At 37.6% G+C, this 13,495-nt stretch overlaps 2 protein-coding genes across 13 annotated transcripts in view; one reads left to right on the top strand and one right to left on the bottom strand.

The window, feature by feature from the left end:
- Positions 1–13,495, bottom strand: part of LOC130082291 (multiple PDZ domain protein) — a 109,521-nt gene that overhangs the window by 25,360 nt on the left and 70,666 nt on the right. For 7 of the 12 annotated variants that reach the window (XM_056247127.1, XM_056247132.1, XM_056247130.1 and 4 more), the window contains 6 exons: positions 11,432–11,524; positions 11,229–11,324; positions 9,393–9,570; positions 5,241–5,351; positions 3,464–3,553; positions 1,892–1,954 (listed from right to left, as the gene is read on the bottom strand). In XM_056247127.1, the coding sequence (XP_056103102.1) occupies positions 1,892–1,954; positions 3,464–3,553; positions 5,241–5,351; positions 9,393–9,570; positions 11,229–11,324; positions 11,432–11,524 (631 nt within the window). Of the gene's footprint in view, positions 1–1,891; positions 1,955–3,463; positions 3,554–3,876; positions 3,964–5,240; positions 5,352–9,392; positions 9,571–11,228; positions 11,325–11,431; positions 11,525–13,495 lie in introns of all 12 variants that reach the window. The other 5 variants (XM_056247128.1, XM_056247131.1, XM_056247138.1 and 2 more) reach the window with 2 other exon arrangements.
- The window catches only part of mrpl21 (mitochondrial ribosomal protein L21), a 167,422-nt gene that overhangs the window by 108,091 nt on the left and 45,836 nt on the right, over positions 1–13,495 (top strand). The window lies entirely within an intron of this gene.

The raw sequence follows: 13,495 nt of genomic DNA, 5'->3' as shown, positions 1-13,495 counted from the left end.
GTTTGTGTTTGGGCAGATATTGTGCTTTGCGGTAGGTAGTGAGCCGTACGGAACCGTTGCCACTGAACCTACTTTAATGACGACAGTGGGGCTCGACAGCCTTAGTCAAACGGGTTGGCGCGTATGGTTGGGTTGCGGAGATTGTGGTTAGGTCACATGTGAACTACGAGGAAGGAGCAACCTCAGCAGCAGGAGGGATGTAAAGGTCAGTAAGCTGGGCTGAGTTGAGTGGGGGACGGAGGGGGGCGACTCTGGGACGCCAGAGTCACTGTCGAGCCCTCTTGAGGTGTCGTGGGCTAGTCGACGAAACACTGAGGACGGAAGGTGCCCACTTGAAGACCCTAGAGATCTCCCCTACTCGGCCCAATCCAGATGGTTGTCGTGCTGTTCCACTGGGGAGACCGCACTGTGGTTGCAGCCGTTGTGTGTACTGACATGCCAAGTACACTGCAGCCATTAACGCCGGACAGAAGGGGAGTCACACCACCATATGGAAAGAAGCGTAAATGGATGGAGAAGCATAGGTTACTGTAAAGCTACGTCTTAGTTTGTGCTTATCTTGGCGAAAGCGGAGTACAAATCAGCATGAAGTTTTAACATCTACTCTCGTGTAATGGAAATCATGTCAACTTGTGTAAAAGTTAAACATGACGGTACATGCAAGTCGATGAGATGAATCAATGTAACTCCACAGCAACTACATAAGTGTATCCACTTAACCATTCAACTCTTCTGAACGGAGGTGGGGAGCAGCAGCGCATTAACATTTAAAGCGACACACACAAAAACGGCACGTTTTTGCTCACATCCAAAAAGGGGCAAATTTGACAAGCTATAATAAATGATATGGGGGGTATTTTGAGCTGAAATTTCACAGGCACATTCTGGGCATGCCATAGATTTATATTACATCTTGTGAAAAGGGGCATGATATGTCACCTTTAAAAAAAAAAGACCACTCCCTTATCGTACCATAGGAAAGTGCCAGTAACATGCATCACAAAGGCGGTTATCTTCAAAAGACCTGTTCTGAAATGCATAACTAGAAAAATCATATTACAGACATTTCCATGATTTTTCAAGCCTGAAAATCAAAATTGTAAAACTCTCTGGTATTTCCGGGTTTTGTGCGATTAAGGACCCTTGCCTCAAGCACAACTTCATATTCCATTTTCTTGCACAGTTATGTCTGTGAAATAATCAGGACTTAAACTGACAGGCTTTTAGTGAACACTGTGCTTCTGAGAAGGAGTTCAAAATGAAAATTCTATCTATTTTTAATCACACTTCATGGCATTCCAAGTCTTACACATATACAGTATTACTATTTACATATGTATATACCTAAGATTAATTCACGAAACAGTGTTAATTTTTCTGACTGGTTTCAAGAAGTTAACAGCTCACAGAAGGAAAAGAGTATCAGTCAGTGTTGTTATTGTAAACTAAAACTATTAAAAATCAATTTCATTAATTTCAATAATGAAATAAAATATAAAATAAAAGTCAATTCAATAATCAATACTATAATAGTACAGTAAATAATACTAAAACAACATGGATAGGATCAGTGAATCGGTCTGTTCCTCATATGAATTCAAAAGACTAGGTATTTTTATAGGGCTTTTTTTTATTTTATCTTAACAGCCATGGTCTCTATGAACTGTTGTGGTAATGAAAGACAGTACCACAATTCTTGTTACACTGAAGACAATCATACAGGTTTAGGAACGACTAACCTGAGAGTGAGAAAACAAAGACAAACACAATTTTAGGCGAACTATTTAAAATCCAGAGAAGTAATGGCGTCGTGTCTGTGATTAACAGTACAGTGTGATCACACAGTACCACGGTTTAATAAAACAGCGATTTCACTCTGGTTTGTACTCACCTTCTCACTGCTGGTCTTCAAGTTGAAGGCTGAAACTTCTTCCACTGCATCCAGCGCAGATGTCTGCCATTATTAAAAATTAAAGAACAGCCCTCGTCAAACACAGCTAAAGAAGAAGTCCCACAAAAACCTCTCTTCATGACCTCAACAATGTCATTTACAAAGCTCTCTATTGGTCTAGAAGATCCAAACTAAAGTCCTCCACAGTAATGAATGTCTGTCCTTACGGCCGTGGGCCAGCTGTGGATTCCCCCTCGTGTTTTGTACTTGTTGTTCAGTACCATTGAAACAAAGCTAGTTTTAAGAGCCATCTGCAGAGAGCCATCTGCTGGGCGGGAATGAGGCATGGGTCATTAACGCACATCTGGACACAGAGAGTTTATAAAGGTCTGATGAAGAGAAGGACAGGCCACAGGGAGACAAACTTTAAAGGCGCCTTGATACAAGGCAGTGGCCAGTAGAAATATAACAGAGCTTGGATATGTTACTGAGATGAGTTCAACATTATTACAACACATTAAATTCCGTATGGGGTATTAAAATGATTTATGGTGTAGTTTTTGGACCTTTTGCAGGTTGATATTTCAGCAAAACAGTCGTGATGTATAATATCTTGATTAAAAACAGAGTTGTTTTTAGTCAGATCATGGAACCCCTTCTGAAAAAGCAGCACACTTTAGCATACTTTTAAAAAGAGTACTTAAGTGCGAAATTATTCTATGAATGGAATGTTTTTGGACACTTAACTGCATGTTAATTGCAATTAAATATGTATTATAGTTGAACTTTAGAGAGCTATTTTGAGTGCATTTAAGTGGGACTTTTTATATGTAAATTCATAATTACTTATATTGTCGATGAAATATGGTTAAAGCGTATTGCCAAATGAACTGCAATGACTAAAATATGCTTTAATGCCATGCATTTCCATTTGAACTTTCTATTGAAACTATTTGAATTTGGAGATAAAGCTGCAATTTAGAACATTTAAAATATATTAAATATAAATGTCAAACAAATGTATAAATATCAAACAAAACACTACATTTAAAATTAAAATCAAATACTTTACATGTGCTTCGGTATGTTAGTCAATGCACCAAAATAAGTGTTAAAATACTTTAAAGCATTAAAAAAAGATGATTAAAACAATGATTTATAAAGTAAAACTTTTCATTTGACATTATTACAAAGTGCACTTTTTAAAAGTGTATTTAAGTGTGTAAAGAAAAATACATGAAAGTGTACTCTCTTTAAGTACACTTAAGTGGCCTTTTATTCAATATTATTATTATTATTATTATATTATCTGTAGTTAATTATGAAAAAAATAATAGATTTGAAGTACACTACAAATGCACTTCTTTTTCACAAGGGACGTTTTCATTCTATTTTATTGCACAAAAATGTCATCAATATTTGTTTTTCACAAAGAACGCTAGCATATAGTAGAACTAAAAGCCACAAAATTGCATCAACATGCTTATAACGATGGCAGACCATGGAAGAGTTTTCTAAAATGTGCCATTTGATAACCATAAAACACATCAGACACACACGTCTCAGTCTAACCTGTAGCGGTTTGTATGTAAAGCAGGATTCAGGATAAGGATGGAGAGTTTGCTCTGAGCGGTTCAGCTGTAGGAGGGCTACGGGAGGCTTCTAGAAGCACAACACAGATGTTAGCAAGCTAGTATATCAGCCTAAACACATTTAATCCTGGGAGACAGATCATAAAAAAACCAATATGTAAACTAAATGTGGTGTTATTTAAAAAGTAGCACGTGGCTTGGGACATTAACTTTGCGAACTTTGGAGAGACATAAAAGGAGCATTACTTATTTAATCACATTTGATTGTGTTCCCTTGTAAATGTGTTTTAAGTTGATTTAGTGGCAAATTTTAAGGCTAAGCGGATGCCAATGGAAAAAAGGAATGCTGGAAGCAGAGATAAGACTGTCGGCTGAGGGCCGAACAGAAATTACCTGACACTTTGGCATTGGGAAGCATTTTAAAGTCGCCCCATATTTCTCTATGACAGGAGGTGAATCAAAACTATACAGAGAGTCAGACTGAGAGACAGACAGATGTTGTGAGGATCAAGAGCAGACAGACATATACATGAGGAGGAGGGTGAGAGACAGATGCAAAGTAGTCGAGTACATCTTTCTGAGCACTAAATGGTGATGAAAGCGGTTTGTTAATATTTGTGCTGGGTGATATATATAAGATTCACAATGTACTCACAATGATTCTGCTGACAATATCAAATTAAGCAACACTGTACATTGCAATGATTTTAATATGCTTCTTATTTGGTCATTAGGTTTCTCAAAGAGCATGTCGTTAGACTAGTTTCATGATTCTTGTGAGTGGCATTAAGAGAGCATTTTTTTAATAGTCTTTCTGATTTAAACTTAAATAACCAAACTGGTGTCCAAGTTGGTAAGCTTCATTCATTTCTATTAATCTAAACTGTTTCAATTAAATTACTTAAAACATTAAATCATTTTGTTGTACTGAAATGTTTGTATTAATAAATGTAGGTACATATCACTGTTTATTACTACCCTTGTGAAAAAGAAAAGTGCGCTTGTATTGAATCATTGCTTTAAAGAAGTACATTTACTTTGATGATGCACATGTAAAGTATATTATAATTTGAACTGTAGTGTGTTATTCAATTTTACATTTAAAGTTGATATATGTATTTAAAAGTTTTAAAGTATTCTAAAGTAAAAGTATTCTAAAGTTATCTAAAGTAAAACATTCTAAAGTTTAGAATGGATTGGATTTGGATTGGATTTAGTATAAATTTAAACTACAATACATTTTGATATAGTTGCAGTATATTCTTTCTAAGTATATTTTTTCATAATAAGTATGCTAAAGTGTACTTCTTTTTCACAAAGGTACATATTGTTAAATTGATTTTTTGTGTGGATGATTTTGTGTGTTTGATGTGCGGAAGATTTTTTCTAACTAGATTTTTACTGCATTTTTTTTAAATATTCTTGGCATGCAGACATTCATTAATACGTATCAGGCTGAACAATTTTGAGGTTATCAACAGAATGTAAACAGTCATTGTTTTCATTTAATTTGTAAAATGTATTTGAACATCTAACTTTCTAAATAAATGCTTGTGTTATGGCATATCAGTTTTAGAAATTTCACTAATATTGATATCAACTAGACTGTAGCATCGAGATTTAAGTTATACTGCCCAGCCATAGTTAGTATGCAACTCTTATAAATGTTATAAACACGCACACGTGTTAAGCAGCATAAATAAAAGGATCTTGTCATTTCCCATGATCAGTAGATGCTTGTATTGTGTGATACTGACTTTGTCTTTGTGAATGATGCTCTGGACTAAGAACACCACTGGGTTTGCAGCGTTACGGATGGCCTCCACTGCCTGTTCGTGACTGGCGTCACGCAGATCTACTCCTCCCACCTGTCTCACACACACACACAAACACACAAATACACACACACACACACACACACACACACAGAGAGAGAGAGAGAGAGAGAGAGAGTCATTACTGGTCTATATGAACAGGTGTGGAGCTCTGTCCAAAACCCGCCAAAAGACGCCACCCTGTTTGACTAAGCATGCATGACAGAATATACAATGCCACAGTAAAAATGCATGAATCGATTTTGCTAAATAATTTATACCACATTACATTTTAAAAAGTATCAAGCAGAAAACCACAATGGACACTTCCAGTGAGGACAGCTTCTCTGATGATAAGGACACGTCTTGGTTATTATTGTAACCTCCATTCCTTGATGGAGAGAACGAGAAGTTGTGTCGATGTACTGAAACTAGAGGTCACACTTGGGAGCCCCAAACACCTCTGATACTTTGAGAAAAGGTCAATGAGAGTTTAACATTTGGAGAATACATCACATGCACTTTGTCAACTAGGAAGTACCTCACAATCTCTTCAGTAGATCCTACCTGAAAAGGAAGGAGGTCTACAACACAGTGGCTGGCGGCAGAGCAAAGCTCTGCCTAGGGGAAGACAAAGGTTTACCATCAGGGAACCCATACCATGGAAAATACATCATATGGGATTACCACCAGGAAATCATGGGCTGTCCATGGGCTGACCTGAAAGGGCGTACATCACGTCAACACGTCAAGTGTTCGCTGGCCCACGGAACTTACGTGGACAAAAATGAGCTTGTTATCACCTCATTGACTTTGCACAACGTCTGTGCAATCAGGCTCACTGGGGGAAAAGCATATTTGCACAGGACCTGGGGCCAGTTGTGTGGTAGCGCATCAGTGCCAAGGGGGGCCTCGGTCAGGGAATATCACAGCGGGCAGTGTGAAGATTCTTGAGAAGTGAACATGTCTACCTGTGCTTTGGAGAATCGACTCCAGATCAGCTAGACCACCTGGGGATGGAGTCTCCACTCTCGCACTGTCACTTGTTGCTACTGGGACGTGAGTGGCCCACAGTGTTTTCAGAGTGAGTTATAAGTTGAAAGTATGCATCCTTCAGGTCTATTGCCGTAAACCAATCCTGTTGGCAAATGCTTGTCAAAATGAGCTTCTGCATTAAAATCTTAAACGGGAGCTTGTCCAGCTTGCCCGATTCAAAAATCGCAGGCCTAAGATTGGTCGTAATTCAACACCTTTCTTCAGTATGATTCTTCAGGCTGTTAAATCCCTTCATCTCAGCTGGAGGGACAGGAAAGGGGCATCTTCGCCTGCTACCAAGGTAAAGAGGATGCCGCTGAACCTGGGGGAAGATGGGGGGCAGGCAAACTGAATCGCGTAGCTGAGTCTGACTGTCCTGGTGAGCCAGTCTGACTTTCCTGCGGGCAGCTCTGTGCAGATCTCTTAAGGTGATGATACACAGGGCAACTTTTTGAGCAATGTTGCTGGGCAATGTTGCCGTCAACGGGCAACCAGATGAGACACAGGGCCCACGGCCGACCTAAATTATCCAGATAGAAATGTATTGGCCATTTTCAGTGGGAAAGTGCCCAAGCAACAATCGCTCGGCAAGATTGCCCAGCAACATTGCTCAAAAAAGTTGCCCTGTGTATCATCATCTTAAAAGCCTTGGCCTGATGCACTTGCAGAATGGTCATGGCAAGCAGAGAGGAGGTGTCCTGTCCAGCAGCACTGTAAAGGTGATGATACACAGGGCAACTTTTTGAGCAATGTTGTTGGGCAATCTTGCCAAGCAATTGTTGCTTGGGCACTTTCCCATTGAAAATGGGCAATACATTTCTATGTGGATAATTTAGATCGGTCGTGGGCCCTGTGTCTCATCTGGTGAGACACAGATACCAATCATCCCAGATACCAATCATCCAGCTGTAAAAACTCGGACCACTCCAGCCCAATGTTTGTAGCAGCTCTTGCAAACATGGCAATCAACTCTGCATCGAACTCAGACTGAGCTACTGCACCTAAGGGTGGGAGTCCAGCCAAGTCCTCCGTATTGGAAGGTGTAAGCCCATCCTCCGATGCTGCAAATAACAGTGTGAGAAATTAGGATCGCCATAAGACGAGCCACCTAACTTATCTGTGAACTCCCCTGGGAGGTCCGTGGGGATTGACCTGGTGGAAACTCTCACATTAGCCGCGTTTCCACTGTCGGGCCAGTGCTAGGCCAGGGCTTTAAACGGGCCGTGCCGGGCTAATAGCCTCGGGCCAGTAGCACCTGGCCCGCGTTTCCACTGTCGGGCCAGAAGCTCCACAGCGCGTCACTAAAACACGACCGCAACACGCCACTCTGGAACAACGTCACACTAACCCATCATTTCACCAACAAAGTTTTATCAGAAAACTAATCAGAAAGAAATCACTGGAAACAGCGTGCATCGCAAAACAAACATGATAAAAGCGGCCGTTTGCTGGCATTTTTGTTGTTTACTTGAATATTTAAAACCCAAGCATCGATGTTTTACCACAGGTTTACAATAAAATGTGATACATTGATCATAATGAATTAATTTATGTCAAAATTGCACATTAGTCACACAGAAATAAATGACCGTTAGGTCTATTTCACAAAAGAAAGAGGACACACTTACATTATTCAGTCGAGGCTGTTTCTGTTTATTTGGTAGTTACAGGACATATATCACATTTAGAAAGAATGATAATTTCTACAAATAATGTTATATGCCACCAAAAATACGACCTGAGGAGCGTTAGCACAGTCTCGACTCCCAGTAGCTACAGATATATTTTCAGTCAGAGAAACAGGAAGCTCCCGAAAAAAAAGTAGATAGTCGGGTATAGAGAGACTACTATGTACTATATGTAGGCTACTGACAGATAAAATAAAAACATGATTGTGATAGCCTTTATGATTGGTCTGACTTCTTCAAGCGTTCACCATGTTTTTTTACTATGCGTATCTTCAAGCGTTTACTATGTTTACTATGGTAATGGTTAGCGCGCATAGTCTTTTGCATCGCGTATAAATATTTCTACCTTATACGGTGATCAGAATCCACATCGGATCACAAACAGAAGGCATTAAAACATGAAAGTGAGTTAAATTATTTTAAAAGTCTTTAATGCTGACAGAATCATTCGGCGCTCCTGTCTCTTGACTCAGGTAATCCCCGCCTCTGTTCGTAACCACTCCTCTAGCCCGAGCTGGCCCGCTTTGGCCCAAGGTATTCGACGGGCCAGAAATCCTTGGCCCCGAGTAAGCCCTGATCAAGCCCCGGAAGTGACAGTGGAAACGCGACTGGCCCTGGCACGCACTAGCACGGCCCGGCAGTGGAAACGCGGCTATTGTTGCCCTCAGCTCTTGCCGTCGCAGCCTTGTGCATTGCAGGAGGACCAGGATAGGGGAGTGGCTGAAGTTACTCCTTCTCTGACTAGAAAAGAGTCGCGACTGCAACATTGCCATGGTCATGTTCTCACAATGAGGACATGAACCATCCACGAACGCTTTCTCAGCATGGGTATGACCCGAACACGAGGCAGATATTGTGGCCAACCGAGGACAACAGATATTGACCACATCCAAAAACAACCAGGCGGAAAGGCATCTTTGAAAAGAAACTCTCCGTCTATGCTTGCTCTTTTAGAGGAAACTGCACTTTCACTGAAGCACCCAGGGGAGCTCTCAGCACTTATCTGTGTGTAGGGATGAGAGAGACCACTGTATGCGCCAACACCAGCTTCAACAGCTTCCTTCTTGGCAGAGGTGAATGGAATGAACTAATGTGATAAACACAACCACTCTGCTCCAAAGAACAAATCTGAATGAGGGGAATGCATGCCATCTCCTTTTATACCCGTATGTTCGGGGGAGTGGCGCATGCAAATTCCACTCACCAATTCTCATTGGCCTTTTCTCGAAGAATCAGTTTTTTTTTTTTTTGTAAAAATGCAGAAAGTTTTCTGAAGGTTAGGGTTAAATTACAGTATTTATAACTAGCAGTATATGAAAACATTATAATTAACAAGTTCCCCATTTAGAAAAATAAACGTGTGTATGTGTACCTCTACAATCCTGTCTCCTGTCTTTAGTGTGCCGTTGCGTCCTGCTGGACTGTCCTCCAAGATGTGTTTAATAAAGATACCCCGCATCACTTCCCCGTTGCTAAGGCGACTGCCCATGCCCCGACCACCAACAATACTGATGCCCAGAGATTTCCCTGCTTCCCTGTGCAACTCCACTCTGAACAAACACACACATAACATTCAATTAACAACAAGTAATGGCAATTTTCCAAAACATTCTAAACAATACATTTACATTACTTTCCACAGTTGCCCTCGCTGATTAGTTGTACAATTAATTTTATAAATTAAAATTCAAGGTCTGTAGATGATACAAGCCAAGTTAAAAAGAACATGAGATTCACATATATATTGTAAAACAATAATTTATCTCTTTTTAACAATATTTATAGTACTGTTTATGCACTATAACCCATTCATTCAATGCAATCAAGGGCTATTTTCACATTTCTTACTGTTATAAAGCCACATTCTGTGTGTTTTCTTTGCATATTTTCCAAGTTTTGTTAAAAAAAAAAATGTAGTGGCATGTGGGATCTGACTCTTTGATTGCAGGCCAAGAGCTTTAACCACAGAACCAGTGATTACGTGTAAAGTTTATGTTTAACAACTTCAGTCTGGCATTTTAAAATTCAATATTTGACCCAATTCTGAGCCAATATTTTGTGAGTCGGACTAATTTTGGCAAAATAAAGTCCCACAACTGATGAACATTTTCACGGTCAACTTTGTTACTGTGTTACAATTAAATCATTTGGCATATGAAAAATCTTTTGATAAATTTCGCCAGCTCGGTCCCAAGATAATCAGGCCAAAATTTGGGGAAGATCTGATAAAAGATGAAGGATGAGATTTAAATGATATATGGCAATGAAAATCCAAAGAATTTTAAATTTAGATCAAGTTAAATTTAGTTAAATATTTGGTGCTAAGTGAATTTTCTTTTCTCGTCCCTTATTGTACATTTTATATGATATTTTTACATTAAAATAAATAAATTTTCAATATAAAGCTCCACTGTTTACACCATATATTTTGCATATATCTGAATTATATTTTGGCCAGAAAAAATAAATAAATAAATAAATAAAATAAAAATATATATTTCAGATATATGCAAAATATATGGTGTAAACAGTGCAGTTTCATATTGAAAATGTATTTATTTTAATGTAAAAATATCATGTAAAATGTACAATAAGGGGCAAGAAAATACATTATCAATCTTAAAAATGTGGAGAAATGCAAAATGTGATTGACTGGCCAGGCTGTTTTCCTGCCTACTTCTCAAGACGCTGCAATAGGCAAGCGGTTTGAATCATAAATGAATAGATGAATATTTTGGACAATATAAATATATTTATAAATGTATATTTACCATATTTAAAAATGGCCCAAAAATATACAAGGAAATATACCAAACTAAAACTTATCGAAAAATATGTATGTAATATATTTTAATTATATATATATATATATATATATATATATATATATATATATATATATATATATATATATATATATATATATATATATATATATATATATTGGCCCATTTCAATAACATACAGAATTTTTTGTCAAAATTCAAAAATAGTGGTATAATATATTGAAGATCTTGCGACTTGGTACAAAAGTTATAAGAAAAGTCCAATTTTTAACTGGTGGCAGAGGGTTTGGGTTTGAGAGTGAGCGTCTAAAATTGGTCAGATTGATGTTCAGACCCTCCGTAATGAATGCATCAAACTTTGCTCCAAACGGTTTAAAAGAATAATAAGAATACTAACAATGTTAGTTAATATTTGTACTTACCTCCTTGATAGATTCCAGTTGTTGGATGCTGCTGTCTGTCGTTCACTCTCCTGTCCCTCTCCATCTTCTCTCTCTGGAAGATCTGAGACTGTCTGACTAAACACACAAACACAACAAAACTCTCATTTTTTGTCCATTTTATGGCTTTTTACCATGAGTCAATGAAGCTGACAGGAGAAAGTGTGTGAGTGAGGTATACGTACAGTTGAGTGTTTTTGCCATCAGTGAGATCATCACTCTGGAGCTGCTGGCTTGCCCTGTATTCCTCTAAATATTCTGCAGGTACATACGTGATTCTGCACACACAATCACATGACTCATAAGCTTGTGATAATATTTCACTCATCAGACCTGTCATCAATACTACTGGAATAAAACTTTAAAGAAATGCCCTGAGCTCAATCAACAGCATTATGCAACATTTTGCAATAAATGCTTTCAATTGAGCCTAAATTAAATTTATCGCCTTTTGGTTTATCAGAATTATGGGTAATGTGCAATGTTTTCTGCCTATCTCTGCCCAAGGTGAAATCATAATGAAATCTAGCAATGTTATTGTCAACAACAGCCACTGTTTTATTGGTTAGTAAATGAATGTGTAACAGCAAAACAATTTTCTTTTGCATTATCCAAGAATTAAATCAGACTCAACAGCAAGACTGATTATTTAGCTTTAGATAATATATATATATCCTTCATTAGTTCATTAGTTCTCTGTAAAACTGTGATTTGTTTGAAATTGAGATTAAAGACATTTATAATGTTACAAAATGTCTCTTTTGATCAATTTAATGCATCCTTGCTGAATAAAAGCATTCATTTCTTTTTTTTTGTGATTGTCAACAACAGCCAGTGTTTTATTTGTTAAATGAATGTGCAACAGCAATGTGCGTGTGTGTGTGTGTGTGTGTTTCTGATCAGGAGTAAAAACAGAAATAGTTTATTTGCTTCATCAGTCCATTGTAAGTGAAGATGACAGATCTAATGTAGATAAATCAAACCTTGTTTTGAACAAGTCATGCATGCAGGCAGAGAGATCAAGACATTAGGAACCATGGCACATCGATGTGAATCAAATATTCATTATCTCCACGTTCATTGAAATGCTTCATTAATGAACGAGAATCGATGGCTGGAAATCAAATCATTACCATGAGAGAGAGAGAGAGAGAGAGAGAGATGTTAGTCGAATATGAACAACACACTACACATGATGTTAGGAAGAAATGACGGCCTCGAATGTTAACGATGGAAAAACAGTCTCTTGAGAACAAGTATGCATGTTACCAAGGAAACTACGACCTGCTCTAACACTGCTTGTTACAGATGTAGCATTCTTGAGTTTGACTAAAATGTGAGTGTTTAACTCTTTCCCCATCAGAATTTTTTTAAGTTGCCAGCCACCAGCAGTGTTTCTGATCATTTTCACAAAAATGTCATGGCCCACAGAATATTTTGTTGTATGAATATCTGAACATGCAATATACTAAAAGAAGGAAATATATATATTTTTTAATTCTAGTTTCATGCATTCTTTTTTTATCAACACTTGAATGTGGGTAAGTTTCTTAAAAAAAAGCTACATTTCAAACAAAAAGCTGAGAAAATGTTAAAAAAAAAACATTACAAAGTGCATAAGCAATGCTTTAATCGTTTGTTTCTGCTCCTTTTGTCTCTGTTTTGATCGGGAGATTCTTTACTTTTTCAGAAGATGTGTGATAGCGCCCCCTACCGTATGACGGTGAAAACACAGAAAGCCGGGGAAAGAGTTAACATTAGTAGGGTGAGGGTCAAATCCATTATACAGTACAATTATGTCTGTATCAAAATTTGTCTTCATACACCTGTTAAAATATCAGTAAAAAATGAACGAACCGGTAACACTTTATAATAACTACACGCTAATAATCATTAGTTAAGCATGAGTAAACAGTTAATTCATAATTCATAAAGCATTAATAGACATTAATAAGCAGTTTATAAATACAGCTATAAATGCTTTCTTCTTGATTTACAAGCATATCTATAATTTATTTAATAATTGTATTTTCATCCTTTATTAATGATCAATTTATTATTTCTAAATGATTAATTGCATTTTTTATAAACCAGTTATTTAAGAGTTTTCAGTGGTTCACAAGATTACTTAGAACGTGTAAGTAAATGATTAATAAACTATTTAAATGTACATTCATACATCTTATTATTCAGACATATAGTGATGGTTACTTAGTGTGTTAATAAATGCTTTATTAACATGTATTTAA

Source organism: Rhinichthys klamathensis, unplaced genomic scaffold (genome assembly GCF_029890125.1).
Source record: "Rhinichthys klamathensis goyatoka isolate OS25496 unplaced genomic scaffold, OSU_Roscu_1.1 h1tg000042l_1, whole genome shotgun sequence".
In the NCBI taxonomy this organism is placed as follows: Eukaryota; Metazoa; Chordata; class Actinopteri; order Cypriniformes; family Leuciscidae; genus Rhinichthys; species Rhinichthys klamathensis.
The sequence above is the reverse complement of the archived record's forward strand: the minus strand, read 5'-3'. Positions and strand labels throughout refer to the sequence as shown.